Source organism: Daldinia childiae, assembly GCF_008694065.1.
Source record: "Daldinia childiae strain JS-1345 chromosome Unknown Scaffold6, whole genome shotgun sequence".
NCBI classification, from domain to species: Eukaryota; Fungi; Ascomycota; class Sordariomycetes; order Xylariales; family Hypoxylaceae; genus Daldinia; species Daldinia childiae.
In genome coordinates this window covers 255,725-270,806 of record NW_022984647.1, presented here as the reverse complement: position 1 = coordinate 270,806, position 15,082 = coordinate 255,725, and the positions used below count along the sequence as shown (strand labels likewise).

Genomic DNA, 15,082 nt, shown 5'->3' with positions numbered 1-15,082 from the left:
CCAGGGTTCCCCATGGATAGACGCCGAAAAGTGAGCATTTTGAGTCATGCTTAGTCCCTCCTGGTGCAACATAGCTCTGCCTTCTATGAAACACCGGCGACTAACATTTAGGTGCCCACCGAGACGTCTTTACGCCGATCAAGGGAGACTATGGGGTCTATGGAGACTGCGCTGGTTCGTCGAAGTCCACGCTGAGCCGCCGTTCGTACGGGATAGACTCCCCCCGTTGGCTAACCCCCAAGGTAACCCTCGCTAGAACAACGTGTGTAACGAAATCGTCTAAGCATAATGATTATATGGACCGTATACCCGTCGACCGACCAATTACGACGAACGGCTCCCCGATACGACGCTGATCACTCTGCCATTATGGGACGCTGACCGGGAACCAGCCAGAGCCGTACGTGCCTCACTCTCTCTTCATCTCTTATACCGAAGCGCTGAGAGTGGGAGAGGGAAAAAAAGCTTAGCTAGCTAGTTGCCCTGTGCCGTTTTCCGTGGCGTATTAACCCCCCTTGGGCTCTCACTACATTGCTTACGCCCGCGCGGGTCAGCCAAGGCTATTGCTGCCTTACCTACCTTAACCACTCGCCTACCTGCCCGCCTCGTTCGCCTCCCATACGACGTGATGTATCGTGATGCTCCATTGTGCTAAGCTCAAAACATCTCGGGAAACTAAGCGACCAGCCTATGTACGTATTGTATGTGTTACTAACAAGCTGTAGCTCTACCTCCCTTCCCCCCACTCGCGTTACGTGGATGGACATTTGCCTAACGACCTAGACATACATATACACGCATGCGTACATACGGGAGACCTTCTGTCCTCTCCATCTAGGTCTGGTGTCAAGAGCTCATTGGCCTCATCTCCGCCGTCCACCCTACGGGGGCAGGGTGTCTGGTCTGCTTTTCTGTGTTGCTTTCTTTCCACTCCGGGCAGAGGGGAGGGGTGGGGGGCTCTCGCTATGCTGTTCCCGCTGTCGTAATATCGCAGAACCAATGCTTCCGCCATCTTGGAACTGATGCCGTGGCCTATGCCTGTCGATGATGGTGAGGTAGGAGCCATGGGACCATGTAGTCCGAGTTGTTTGTTGGCTCTGCGCGAATCCGCCAGTACGCTACATTGGGTTCCAGCGCGAGGGTTTAGATATCGTACCGAATTAGTGCTGGCGGAGTGAATTCTGCCTATAGGGCTGTAGAATCGATAGTGGCTCCATTGATTGGCAATAGAGGCTGCGTCTGGTTGGTAACGTAGATTTGATACGTCCTAGGACCCTTTGTTAGCTGCAGTTAACAATTTTTACTTTCAAATAGCAAAGAGAGACGATAACGAGTAGGTAAAACGGGACTGGTTCCATTTGGTCAACAAGTTTTAGCACGAGAGACGAGATAAAATTTTTGATATTCGAAAATATTCAAAAAAATAAAATTAGAAAAAATAAAATAAAAATAAGAACTCTAGCATCATACTGAACGATGGTATCCACATCTGTACACATAATTCAAACCCTTTCTAGGTGCGCTAATATGCCTTATTATAACCAAATCGTGGAATTCCCGCTCGTCTACAACGTGATAGAAGCTTAGGAGATAAGAAGACTCCGTATACAACTCGCTTATAACCCTTAAAATGCAAGAATAATGGCCACAAGCCCAAAGACACCGTACACCATCCCTGTTGCCGCCCCGCCCTTCGCGCTGACCCCAAAATTTTGGGCGTCTAATGCCAATATCGGTGAAGGCTCGTAGCTGTTGACGGGCGTGCTGTCCGTGGTGCCGTTCCAGCAGTAGCGGTCGAAGCAGCGCTGACAGGTAGCGCTAATATCAGTGTTGGTGCGCTCGAGACTGCGGCGCAGAACGGCGCACGCCACACACGCAGGCCACTCGGAGTCGACGGTGCCGTTGCCCATCGTGGCCACATTGTAGCCGTTCTTAATGAAGGAGTTACGCTCCTCATCTGTATATGATGGATTGAACGTAGACACGTTGCTATAAGCTGTGTAAGGCGCATTGGCTACATACACGACTAGAGGCGGTATGTGATCGGCGTCGGCGAACTCGGTTGTGTTGCAGCCAAAGAAGGTCGGCTTCTGATTCAAACCTAGGTTGATGAAGGTCTCGGCATCCGGAACGGCGGGGAAGGCGGTTCCGTTAGCGATATCCGTCTTGCTGCGCTCGTAGGTAGCACGTAGCGCGGTGCCGTTCGGAAAGCTAGTCATGGTATCGGCGGATGAGTCAACCGCAAAGATGACATCGACATTGCGCATCGGCTGGATTAGCGGATGCAGCGGAATATTCTGCAAGTCTAAGCCACCATCGACAAGAGTCAGCTGCTCATCGTCGGCGTTGGCGTTAGTATCATTGTTGTAGCCATAAAAGGGGTTCGGCGTCCAAGCGGCGATGTCATCATTATCTCGGCCGATACGGGTCAAAACGGACTCGAGCGCACTGGTTACGATTTCGGGTAGACTCGAGGATGAAAGATTCTGTAGTAAAAACGCGTTGAAAAGCGAACTACTTGTTCCCATGAGATAACTATATGCATCGAATCCGCGGACGCAGTGGCCATTGTTAGGTACGACACCGCCGCTAAAGTTGGATCCGACATAACGAGTAGGAGCGAAGCCAAAGATAGTCGGATCATGCGATCCAATCTCCCACGGGTTAAACTCAAGAACTGTCGAGTTCAAAGAGACTACTGTCGTGCCTGGTCTACGCTCGTCACTCACTAGGATCGGCATGGGCGTGTCGGCTGAGGCGAAATTAGGAGCATCGGCGATGGAAGAAAACGTGTACGCCGGTCCGCCGTTCGGTGCGTTAATCAGCTGGTAAGAGAGAGCCCGTCCCCAGTAATCCGTAATAGAAGCATCGTATCCTGCATCCCGCTTATCATCAACCTGGTTTTTAACATCATCCCAGTACGAGACGGTGTTAACGATGGAGATCCCCCTCTCCTTTGGCCCCGAGAAGATAGAGTTAGAGAATTGCCATAGAGAGGAACCCTGGTAGCCGTCACGAAGCTGGACGATACTGGAAAAGTTATTGGCAAAGATGGAGCCGACTAGCCATCCACCACCCGAAAGACCTGCCAGATAAGTACTACTCTGTAGAAGACCACCAATACCACCGGCATCAGTCGATCCCGGCGTGCGGCTGTCAGCTGCAGCAATAAAGCCGGCACCATTCATAAGTGCGCGATAACCACCACCCGAGACGGCGATACCGATATTAGGTACGATAGATAAATTCTGCGAGTGAGAACTGACGTAGTTGACGGCGTCAAAATCGGATAGATTTGCCAGCTTAAAGAATTCTAGCATAGGATCGATGGTCTTGTTTCGGCGGTTTCGTAACCAACTCTGTTCCGACTGAGATAGAGTTCCGGCGCTGCGGATCGTTGGCCGTTCGCGCGGACAATCGACGATAGCCGGTGCATAACTACCGGATGGGTTGTCCGGACTTGCCCGACCCATCAAAACATCACGAACTTCGACGGCTGAAGATCGAGAGCCATCGTTACTCCCGGTTGGCGATCCGAGGGCCGCCGAGATAAGCGAGAGCAAGGGTAAAGGAAGGGTACGCATAGTCTCTCGTAACGAACCCCGGAAATGTAGATTAATCAAAGGGGCACACAGGGGAAAAAGAGGAACAGAAAAAAAGAAGAAGAAAAAAAAAAACAACAATATGGAAAGATGAAGTGGTAGTCAGTTAGTGCCGCGGTGGCACGTTGCGGTCTAGTTATACCTATCACCTACCTTACTCCTAATAGAGTAGGAGTAGCACGACTAATGTGAGATCCAAAAAAGCGGATGGAAATTCCAAGGACTTGCGTCACCCCCCCGGAAGCATGAATAAAGGGAAGAGAAACAAAAAAAGCATCAAGGTGTCGAGCCCTATTACCATATTGGGAAAGGTTTCCAAGCCTTCATCAGCCGCGAGCCGTGTTAACCGTTGCTTAGAACTATTAGAGCCAATCTTTTTAGCATTACCTTACACTACATTCCGACCGGGTGGCCTCAAGAATGAGGCTATGCTAAAGATAAATGGATTATCTTAGGTTAGGTTAGGTAGGGAAAAGTAAGCATTGCATTGTCGAACAAATCGGATGGCAGTTGGGAAAGCTAAGAAATTCCATCGAATAAAAATACATAAAAAAATATTGCAATATTGATGTACACCTAGGTAGGCTATTATGTACAGTACGCCCCTTGTAATAATGTTAGCTTACTGGACGTGCACGATACAAAACAAGGCTTTTAATTCTGGATAGACAAACGCCCTTTAAAGCATCTCAACTATTATACCAGGTTTTTATAGCATAAAATACCCTGAAACGACGTTTTCGAAAAGCTATAACAACCTCATAGGGCGATAATAGATATACGCTTCAGGATTTTAGCAAAGTAGCTCTAGGGGTCCGCTGAATAACATTATTACAAGGGGCGTACTGTACTATGGTAGTGGGACAACCCTGCTATGCCACATGCCACTTAGCAAAAAAAGGCTGTAAAGCTGTGTTGTAAAGCTGTAAAGCTATAAAGCTGACTACTTGCGCTAAAGGCTTGGGTACTTATTTTAATCTCATCTAATATAGGATCTACAACGCCCGAGACACTAATGCGGAAGTATAGTGGTGCCTTGCATAAGTACCGCGGTTAGTTTTGTCTAGGGCGGTCGATCGCCGAGCCGGGTGGCTGGACTAACTGGAGCAATGACGACTCAACCTGTGATAGCTTGTTATCGTCCGAACTATCCGGGGAAGAGCGTTGTACATCCAATTGTTTTGTTCAATACATGTACCTAATGTTAATCCACGGAAACTTTGCTGGTGCCATGTGTCGTTTCAGAATCAGACCATGTTATATTTCCATTTATGTCCACTTTCCACCTTCCACCTTCCGAATTTACGGGTAAGCATTAATTTGCGAGATAAGGGAGAGAATACTATGTAAAGTTCTACTCCAATAAGTCAAATATTATATAATTAATACGCCGTATATGTACGTTTCAGGGGACGATTTTATGCACAGACCACTTCTGACTCGGCGGTAGGAAAATCGGATTCGGTCGGGCTCTTCGGATTCCAATCCCGTTTTTGAGGATTTTGAGGATTTTGAGTCAAGGTAGACCAACCGAGCTATGAGTCAACATCAATAACTATGGCTTCATTAAAGGTTATACGTTTTATGACACTGTTGAGTCACTTTATAAATCCCATAAAGTCTATAAGAAATCGTGAAATTTTCTCAATATCTACCTTACCTATCATTGTCTCCTATTCTCAACTGCAGTTATACGCGCGAGTCAGTAGCACCCTATGGAATGGCCCCTCTAAAAATTCTCATCTGTGGCGGTGGTATTGCGGGACCAGCCCTTGCATTCTGGCTTAGTCGTAAAGGTCACCACGTGGAAGTCGTCGAGCGCTTCCCGGCTCTTAGGGCGACAGGGGCTCAGATTGACCTCCGCGCTCAAGGTATCGAAGTGGCGAAGCGCATGGGACTTCTAGAAGCAATACGCAGTATACGTGTCGATGAAGCCGGTGTATCTTTTGTAGACTCACAGGGGAGGGTGAAAGGGACAGTCAGTATGTAACTTCGACGATTTCCTTCCCCCCCTCCTTTTTAGTTAATTCCGGGGAGCGGTAATCTCGGGAGCCGGCATATATACCTGTCGAGCTGAACGGAGAGTCACATCCTCCGAGACAAACCAAACACCCTTGAATTTCTTATCCCAAGACGTAGTCCTTAACTAACAATGTTGCAGTGGCCAATACGTCCGGTAAAGGTGCGCAGTCTTTGACGTCCGAATATGAGCTCATGCGTGGAGATGTCGTACGCTTACTCTACGATACGACAAAGGATAACGTAGAGTACATCTTTGGCAAGACTGTAGAAAGCTTCGAGCAGGACGAAAAACAGGTTATTGCTCATTTCTCTGACGGATCATCTGACACCTTCGATCTCCTAGTCGGGGCAGACGGCCAGGGGTCGCGTATTCGAAGGGCCATCCTACCGCCTGATACCCCGGAACCTTACCGACGACTTGGAATATGCATCGCATACTGGTTTATACCTCGCGCAGAAGGAGATACTAATATCCGCAGGACATACCTGGCTCCTGGTGGCCGTATGATATTCCGCCGGACTCACAACTCCACAGATACTCAAGTCTACTTCTTTCTAAAGGATGACTCTCCAGAACCATCAAGCCTTCCAAGAGCGTCCGTGGAACAGCAGAAGGAATTTTGGACACAGAGGTTTCGTGATGCGGGATGGCAAACGGATCGGTTTCTCGAAGGCATGAAGACAACCGAGAACTTCTACTGCCAGGAAGTTGTTCAGGTTTGCACGAACACATGGTCCAAAGGCCGAGTTGTTCTTCTAGGCGATGCAGCACACTGTGCGTCTCCTTTCAGCGGTATGGGGACTACAGGTGCTCTCGTCGGCGCCTACGTCCTAGCTGGAGAAATCGATCGCAACCCCGATGATCTCCCCCAAGCTTTTGCGAACTACGACCAAAAGCTCCGACCCTTCGTCGACGAGATCCAGAATATCAAGCCGGCCCTTGTCCGGTTAGGCATGCCCGATTCATGGTGGGGCATTATGATAATTCATTTTATTGCGGGGCTACTCTGCTATTTTCGTATCCCTGAACTCATCGCGAGGTTCTCGAAAGAGGAGAAGGGCGGGTGGGAGTTACCAGACTATCCAGAGCTTAACCCTTCTCGATAAGACCCTGGATTACTCAAATACGAAAATCCAATGGCAGTTCAAGTATAAGCCCAAAACTTTGACAAATCCCCGCTCAACATTATAAAATCACTAGGGATAGCTTCTCAGCTCATTAGGTATATTTCTATTCTTGGAACCTATCAGCCTATACTTGAATAATCTGGTTGGTATGATACTAGTTTCGAATTTGGTTTGGGCTGGTCATTATCAGACTAAGCCCTTACATAGGACTCCCTAGCTAAGCCTCTAATAAGGCGTCAGATTAACGGTTTGTAAGTGATGTCTTCAAATAGTCCTATTAAGATACACTAATAGCGCTTACACTTTATAGTAAGATTACCTATGTAGTTGAATATACCCTGACATTAATAATACTTAATACAAAAGTACAATTTATCCAAAGCCAGTCCTCGACATCAAATTTTATCTCATGTGAAAACGAATATTTCCAAAAGTTCTCACTTACACGTTGATATATTACTGGACCGTAAGTACTGAATAAGCAATGACCTAAAAGTTAACTTCCCCCTAGCTTCTAAGCCTCCTCGAACTGGTCCGCCGTTAATCCATAGGCACGCATTAGCCTATTTCCTATATTCCGCGCCAAGTCTTTGGTAATTACTGGACGCGGGTGGGGCCTATGGATTATAATGGATTTGCCGTGGTTATCCGGATACGTAAATTGATACGATGAACCCTTTACGGGCTGTACCTTAAACCCTATCTTTTCCATAGCTCCTAGGAAGCTCTCCCATTCAATTTCCGCGTTTCCGAGGAATAATGCCTTGATTACCTTTATGTTTCGGCGTTGGAGCCTTATGAGTTGCTTAGGTGCGTTTAGGGGCTGCACGGAGGGGCTTGTTGATATACCGCTTGATGGTGAAATCGACGATGAGTTTAGAGATACTGTAAAGATATCTATATTTGACGTATGAGGTGATGTCTGTGTTAGTGTTTGTGGTTCCTCGGGCACTATGATACCGGGGAGGCTTTCATTTCGAATTTGTCTGAATGCGATATAGTCCTTTAAGAGCTCGTGGGGCTTCTGTCCTCCAACATCTTCGAATAATGCGTCTGCTTGATCCCAGAATCGGTTTAGGTTCTCATAAGCCGTCGTTAGACTGACCTCTGTCTTATCACAAGCCTGACTCTCATGGACGGGATATGCGAATGTGGACTGCAAAGGATAGATCAAATCAAATATACCCTTGTCCATCTCAGACGCTTTGAATATAGTATCGAGCACTGGCAGCTGGATGCTACATTCACCATCATTTCTCCAAAGCCCCGGGATATACGGCCGATAGAGTCTTAATTGCCGGAGCGATTCACAAGCTACAAAAAGCTTCTCGAGAGTCCCGGAGACCGCTGGTAATATATAGGACCGAAGATAAGCATCGTTTTTCAATATGGTTTCTATATCGCTAACTAGAGATATACTTAAGTCGGCGTCGTCACGCGAGTCGGCTATACAGTCATGGAGAGCATGCGATACTGTGAATCCTTCCTGGATCTCGATTTCGATCGCAGACGACTCTAGCTGAGAAGCGAAATACTGGATAGTGTACATCAAGAAATCCTTTAGCCGAAAGAGTGCTGTTTTGCGCGGGTTAAGTAGCCCCTGTGATGCCAGCTCCTCAGAAGGGTTTCTCGATTCTTTGGCTAACTCCGCAACGCGAAGCTCGAGTTCCCGCCAGATGACTATATCGCCATAGGTATCCCTCAAAGTTTTGCGAATAGCGAACACGTGCTGGGACATATCTGAGTCTCGTTCCTGTGGCTCCTTGCTACGCAAATGTCTAGTAATGTCCGAGATAGCATCGGCGAAGAAACTTGGGTCCTCCCGCAACGCCCAAAAGTTCTCCTCCGCGTCGAAATGATGGGCTAAGAGCAGTTGCTGCAACTGATGGAAGTCAAGTTCTAAGGGGGTTCTATAAGATACTTCTGCCGTTAGGGTCGCGAGAGGAATTTCGTGTAGACTCTTCACCTCTACAATATCATAAAGAATACCACGGCAGCAATCCAAGAGGAACCTCATAATTCGCTCTTGGATTTCGAGAATGCGAATCCCTTCACCTGGTAGGAAACCCGCGCCGCTTATAAGCAGTGTTTCCATCTCCGCTCTCGACGCTCTAAAAAATGTCTCCAACCTGCCGTAGCCGCTCCGCGTATCCTTATCGTCGTCCGCGGCGTCAAACCGCATGAGATTATTATCGAGATAATTTATACTGACAACACCTTTCTCCACTGCAGACTTTGAATCCAGAAAGTCGCGGTTGACAAAGACACTTGGGTGCTTGCGACCTCTCGATTCCATAAAAAGGAGCAGACGATCGCCGGAGAGGAGATCCTCCAAGTTAATATACGGCCACATATACGCCTCTCTCAGACTATTGAAGTCCGTGACCGAGACACGGCCAGATAGCGGGTCTTTAGACAGACGGGCGGGAATCATGTCTGGCCACGCGCCTCGCAACACACTCTCGCGACTGGAGAGCTTGTACTTATTCCATCGCCGGGAAATAGCAATCCAATGAGAATCCAGTAAGTTCCGTAGCTCCTCCTGACGGTCAAAAATACCTTTCGACAGCGCCCTCGTCTTGGGTAAAAGCTCTTCAGCCTCATGAAATACTTTAGTATCAGGCCCTATGATCACCGGCACTATATACTGAAGCGCCAGCTTCAGCGCCAGCATAAACTCAGGCTCCTCATGATCCAGGATTGCTACAACTCCAGGGCTATCCAAAACAGACTTGACAGCCGTTCTAAATTTCCCGTCGAACTCGTTGACGTCGACTTGTGTCTGCTCGTATCGCGCGAGATGTCGTAGTAGTCCGTCTCGCTTTGTAGACAACACAGATCGCATTAGATATTTCTTGCCTCTCATAGAAGGAGTATCTAAATTGGGATGTGAATCCATCGATGCAATTCTCTGCTCCCCGGTGTGATTAGAGACGCCCGTGTTATATGCTGAAGTATCGCCTATCCCGTCTCTAAACATTTGGGCAAATATTTAATTTCCGCCCAGAGGGTATGTAAAAAACAAATTCGGTAGGGATAACACTTAACCTAATCTTCGAGTGAGATTTGATTCCGGGGCTCTCTATTTTTATACATACCTAGGTACCTAGATAGCAGCGTGAATGAGAGGCGATACTACCCCTCCGTATTGTCTGACAGCGTGGCCATGTTTCTTAGTTTATGTTTAAGGTTGAAACAGACAAGTTGCGTCTCCTATTAGTTATCTATCTTCGTTCTTCGCCACTTTAATATCTATCTACTGTCGTTTTGAAGTAGTTTGTAACTTACCATATCGTATTTGGGATAATAAATGATTTCCTTACCTTTGTTTAACTCTGGGACTCAACTGTTGAAACTAATAGCGATGCAGTCACTGCGTTGAAGTTGCCCAGGCTGTTGTTACAACTACGACTTTAGGTCTTCTGATAGTTTTACCTAGATAAATTCTTTTGTCTGATTTAACTCTCGGTCTTCAAGTTGCTGACACAAATTTCTATTTTCGCATAGTTTCAATAAGTTTCCTGCCCGACAACTGAAACCGTAGCTTATCACAGTGAAATCATAATTCAGAGTATATAAAGGACATTATATGTTATCAGTTTTGAAGCAAATATCAGATCAGGTATACTTGACTACAAGTGGCAAAATAGGCCTATCTGCAAACATAACTATTCTACCTACGGGGGTGAACGCAACACTTGACAGGAGCCATCGTAATTTAACTACCCAGACAATGTATCACGACCAACAATCGATAGGGAAAAACTAAACCAACAGGTATAAACAGCTTTTGCAGCTATGATACCATTGCCGAGGTACTTAATCCTAACTCCGGAGGCCATGCCAAATCCTTTCACTCACACGCTCGTTCACACACTGACCGTCAGTACAGGGGGTCCACAAAGGACAAAAAATAATTCGCCGCCACAAAAGGGCGCATACCGACGATAAAAAATATCGTCTCTTTTTCCTGGCCAGCAAATAAACACTCAAAAGAAAAGAAATATGGCTCATACGTTCCAGTCAACAAGGCCTTAAACTCCAACGAGTCTACCGCTCGACACGATAGCATATTGATACAAGTGTGCTACCCTAACCCCACAAGCTGAAAACCAGAGGTACCCTCTACGGTTTGGACTCCGTTACCGGGGTTGGGGCAATTCTTCGCTTCTTAGGTTGACCGCCCGATGCCTCGTCCTTCTCGCTCTCGCTAGCTTCTCGCTTGACACCAGCAACAATATTACTACCGTTTCCAGGTGTTTCTGGAGGGGTTGCGATGGGTATCCCTGTTACCTTGCCGGAGTTTGTGGCGGCGATGCTGGGTATGCTTCCACTGATAAGAGGTGGGTTATTCATAACTGAAATTTGGGTCGCGATTGACGACGTGGAATTCGATCGAGTGGGTGATGAAGGGCGCGCGCTTACAAATGATGCTGTGGCTGGAGGGGATGGAGCTGCAAAGGAGGTGGCTGAGTTACGATGTTGGTGATTAGGGAAGGGTGATGGGGGCGCAAAGGCGGATGTTGGTGTAGGCAATGGAGTAGGCTGGCTTGAAGGAGTGCCTGCGCTAGTGACAGCAGCAGCAGTAGTAGTAGCAGCAACAGAAATCTTAGGGCCCATAAGATCACCCTTGTACTCCTGGCCTAGTTCACCAGGTGTAAACGATAGTGTCGAACAAAATCCGTCAGACGAGGAAATGAGTAGTGTTAAACCGTCGTTTGACCTAGACGCTGGTTAGATACTACGATAAGTCCGAAGTGAGGGGGGTAACATACCAGGTAAGATCCGTAAATGTGGCAAGATGTAGATTACTGACAACGCAGATGGGAGTGGTCTGCTGGGTATCATAGAGAAGCACAGAGTCTTGAGTTGCTACAGCATACACCATACGGTACGGCAGCGCAAATGTGGGCTTAGGTCCAGGAGTAGTCGGACCGGTCTCCAAGTTCAGATGCTTAGACGGGGTAGACAACTTCTCCGGGTCTGGCGCTGAGGATGTTGGAGGTGGAGGAGGGGGGTCCATCACCGCAGGTAGCGGTTTAGAAATAGGCTCGGGAAGAGCAGGAATAGGATCTTCTGGCGAAGATGTATCGATAGTGATGTGTTTCGTAATTGGCGGAGATTGCCTGAGTGTATAGGTTATGGGTGAACACTTCACGGCAACCGAAGGCTTCTTTAGGCCGGGGAGATGAGCAATAGGTGGCTTGTTGATACCACCTCGGGTATATATATAGACAGTGTTAATGACCTCATATGTAGGTCTAAGGCCATCTGCTTGGTGCTGCATTTGGAATTGGCCGGCAGGGGTCAGAAGCAGGCTGCCATCCGGAGTAAAAGTCAGGCGTCGAAAAAAAGATGTAAGGGTTTCGCTGGCGTAGAGACTTGCGTTTTTCATCCCTACACTAAGACCATGATTAAGTTTTGGAGATGGCTCGATGGGCATCACCGCAGGTAGAGGTAGCGACGGTGCTGGGGATACGGATCGTCGAGATGAAAACGAAGAGCGTCTGCTATGACTGACTACACTCGGGGGATTCATTGGTAAGGGAACAGATTGCGGTGTTCCGGGCGCAGACAATACTGGTGATCCCATAGAGGCGCTCGGCGTGTCAACCGCGGCTGCAAGCTGAGTTCGGTAGCCGATATCTGACGGGGCGGGGCTGTTAGATGAGATACGTCTGCTCGGGGGCAGATCTGCTTTGGCGTGACTAGCAACCTTGGGAGGTTTCTCATCGTGGCTAGTAAGCGCATACTGTCCATCCTTGGTCTTGAGGGAATAGATGTGAACGGATCGGTCTGACGACTGAGTTGCGATATATTCATTTAGGGGATCCCATGCGACGCCCTGCACGTAGTGACTATGTTCGGCAATTTGCCGTATGAGAACACCTATAGACGAGTAAGTCACAACTGGGATAGAATATATACTTGGGATATATCTAACTACGAACCTGTACCGGCATTATAAATTCGAGCGATATTGTCCATGCTTCCAATGATGAAGTAGGTAGCATCCGGAGACCAGGCTAGATCGTATATTTCCGAACCGGTAGGGCGGAACATATGCTTGGTACGCCACGTTTCTTTGTCTTCGAGGCCTTCATTCCCGAATGTAGTCGGGTTGTGATTTTCGCTAGGAACCCATAGGATTACATTACCATCATCTCCAGCAGAAGCGAGGGTTTCTCCTTTGGGAGCCCACCGAACGACATTGACGGCTTGAGTGTGTTTGGCGAGAGTTGAGAGGTATTCAACCTTGCGATCTTCGCCATCACCTTCAACTTTCCAGATACGCACATTGTTATCTCCTCCTCCCGTAGCCAGCCTTCCCTTGCCATGCTGAGACTCGAAATGGGCGGAATAGATGGGGGCATTTTTATCGTGCCAATTGATGATCAAAGGAGTTGACCTCATGGCGACGGTTCCATCCGGGACATGAGACTCTCTACGATGTAGTTGAGCGCGATGCGAAACGTCTACAGGATGATCGAGGCGTGGTTATAGCCGTAGGAGGGGAGAGGACGAGGCTGCTTCGAATTGGCTTTCGAGATTGTAAGGCGACAAGGAAATGCTACTTGATATTGGTTAAATACCTAACCTACCCTAAAAGATATAAAGTGGTAGTGTTGGGAATAATGCCTAGATTGATTCTAGATTGATTCTAGAAAGAGTAATAGAAACTTGTAACGCGTAAGTAAGGGAAGTGGATGTTAAAAGTTGTGAATGATTGGTGTTTTGAAATGCGAAGGCTCGAGCATTGGTTAAAGATGAGGTTGAACTTGGCTGGAGAACATACCGTTGCAGCGAGGACATTAGTGGCATTAGTGGCCTTACAGGGATCCCCCAGGCGTCCTTTGATTGTTGGTCGCGACCCGTTTGGAGGGTTCTTAGGGCTATGTAACTGATAACTATAGCTATCTGATAAGGTGGTAGGTGGTATAGGTGGTAGGTAGTAAGCAGTATAATACTTTTAATAGAGGTAGTTGCCTTCTAACCAGGTAACATAAAGGCTAGGTAGGTTACCTTAGGCGACTTCCTTGATTGTCCAGTTCTCATCTAAAATAGGAAGAGAGGAACCAAGGTGTACCTGCCTTACCTACCCGTTTATCTTAATCTCTTTTAAGTTTGCTGTAATATTTGAGGGATAATTTTGAGTATTTGACTCTTGACTCTTGACTCTTGGAGAAATACTTCTATACTTATCCATTGGCATTGTGCGCACCAGACAAAGCAGTACCTTACCTACGGTAGTAATTTACACGTTGCAAACTACAACCACCCATATACGCGTCTAGGCGCGTTTGTTCCGCGGGACCAATCAGAATCAAGTCTATAGTCGAATTTGGGATCACCTCACCCACCCCGCTATCTCGTTCCATATGTGAATACTACACTCATCATAGACCATAAGGTGATAACGTACGTATCAAATACGTATCAAACATGTTTGCCCTGGTGAGAAAGGGAGGGATAGATGAATCATGATCGACCCAGTTGTTGGATGTCTTACAACGTATTAGCCCTTTATGAATATTCCTTATCTTTATACGCCAATGTCAGTAGTCAAGTATACTAAGACCAAATGCGGGTATTAACTTCGGCTATGATAATAAGAGGTAGGTAACTAATTGTATCATAAGAAGATCCATTGTCTCCTTATATATAATTTACCCGTTGTCTACTTACCTATATACTTCGATATATAGGAGGTAGGTAAGTTTTTAATCGAAACAAACATCGTCTGTCCAAGGTCTAATGGTTAGCTATCACGTGGGTACCTTCATAGGCAACCCTTAGTATCACGTTTCACACATGTAGAAAAGAACCATTCATAAGTGAGGTAGACATCAACGACATACCACTTTGGATCCCATGTGACGGTCGTAGTCAGCTCAATGGCAACTTAACGAGCCGCATTTTCTCTGCCAAGAGCCATATGCAAAGAATGCTAAAAGCGCATGACACTTCTTGTTTAGCGCTAACGGGATTATAAATTAACGGTTCGCATATCATCACCGTTGTATTCTTCCCAGAGTTGAAATTATCCTTACCAATGTCAAAGCTCTTGCATGCTCTCGTCGATGTTAGAAATCTCCCAGCCTCTTGAAGCATGTGGTGATCTGAGACGGTCAACCTCTCTTTTTTAAAGATCGGAGAGCATCCGATGGCGGCTCTGCATTTGAAATTTTAGCGGTTAGCGGTCTAAGCGGAAGATCTCTGATAAATTCCTCGTCAGCACTAACATGTATACACGTTGTCTAATTTGCGCCGGGGCCTCGACTGGCCGCTTAGGAGCTTGCAGGATCAGTACTATGTGGGCGGAATGCGGA

At 47.2% G+C, this 15,082-nt stretch overlaps 4 protein-coding genes across 5 annotated transcripts; 1 reads left to right on the top strand and 3 right to left on the bottom strand.

Moving 5' to 3' along the window:
- Positions 1 to 1,625: 1,625 nt before the first annotated feature.
- Positions 1,626 to 3,584, bottom strand: GL218_05984 (Lysophospholipase; the record flags this gene model as incomplete). The annotated part of the gene is made up of 1 exon (XM_033582679.1): positions 1,626 to 3,584. One exon carries the CDS (start codon positions 3,582 to 3,584, stop codon positions 1,626 to 1,628), a length of 1,959 nt encoding a protein of 652 aa, XP_033434037.1.
- A 1,738-nt stretch (positions 3,585 to 5,322) lies between these two features.
- GL218_05983 (uncharacterized protein) lies at positions 5,323 to 6,731 on the top strand (the record flags this gene model as incomplete). Its single annotated transcript, XM_033582678.1, has 2 exons — positions 5,323 to 5,584; positions 5,764 to 6,731. 2 exons carry the CDS (start codon positions 5,323 to 5,325, stop codon positions 6,729 to 6,731), a joined length of 1,230 nt encoding a protein of 409 aa, XP_033434041.1.
- Positions 6,732 to 7,757: 1,026 nt separating this feature from the next.
- GL218_05982 (uncharacterized protein) lies at positions 7,758 to 9,651 on the bottom strand (the record flags this gene model as incomplete). Of its 2 annotated transcripts, XM_033582676.1 has the most annotated exons (3): positions 7,758 to 7,805; positions 7,858 to 8,099; positions 8,172 to 9,597. In XM_033582676.1, the coding sequence occupies 3 exons, from the start codon at positions 9,595 to 9,597 to the stop codon at positions 7,758 to 7,760; spliced, it is 1,716 nt and encodes a 571-aa protein (XP_033434039.1). The 2 variants fall into 2 exon arrangements, with proteins under 2 accessions (XP_033434039.1, XP_033434040.1); XM_033582677.1 differs by lacking the exons at positions 7,758 to 7,805; positions 7,858 to 8,099 and having other exon boundaries at positions 8,199 to 8,238; positions 8,288 to 9,651.
- Positions 9,652 to 10,877: 1,226 nt separating this feature from the next.
- Positions 10,878 to 13,166, bottom strand: GL218_05981 (putative WD repeat-containing protein C26H5.03; the record flags this gene model as incomplete). The annotated part of the gene is made up of 3 exons (XM_033582675.1): positions 10,878 to 11,475; positions 11,528 to 12,641; positions 12,704 to 13,166. 3 exons carry the CDS (start codon positions 13,164 to 13,166, stop codon positions 10,878 to 10,880), a joined length of 2,175 nt encoding a protein of 724 aa, XP_033434043.1.
- Between the last annotated feature and the right edge of the window lie 1,916 nt (positions 13,167 to 15,082).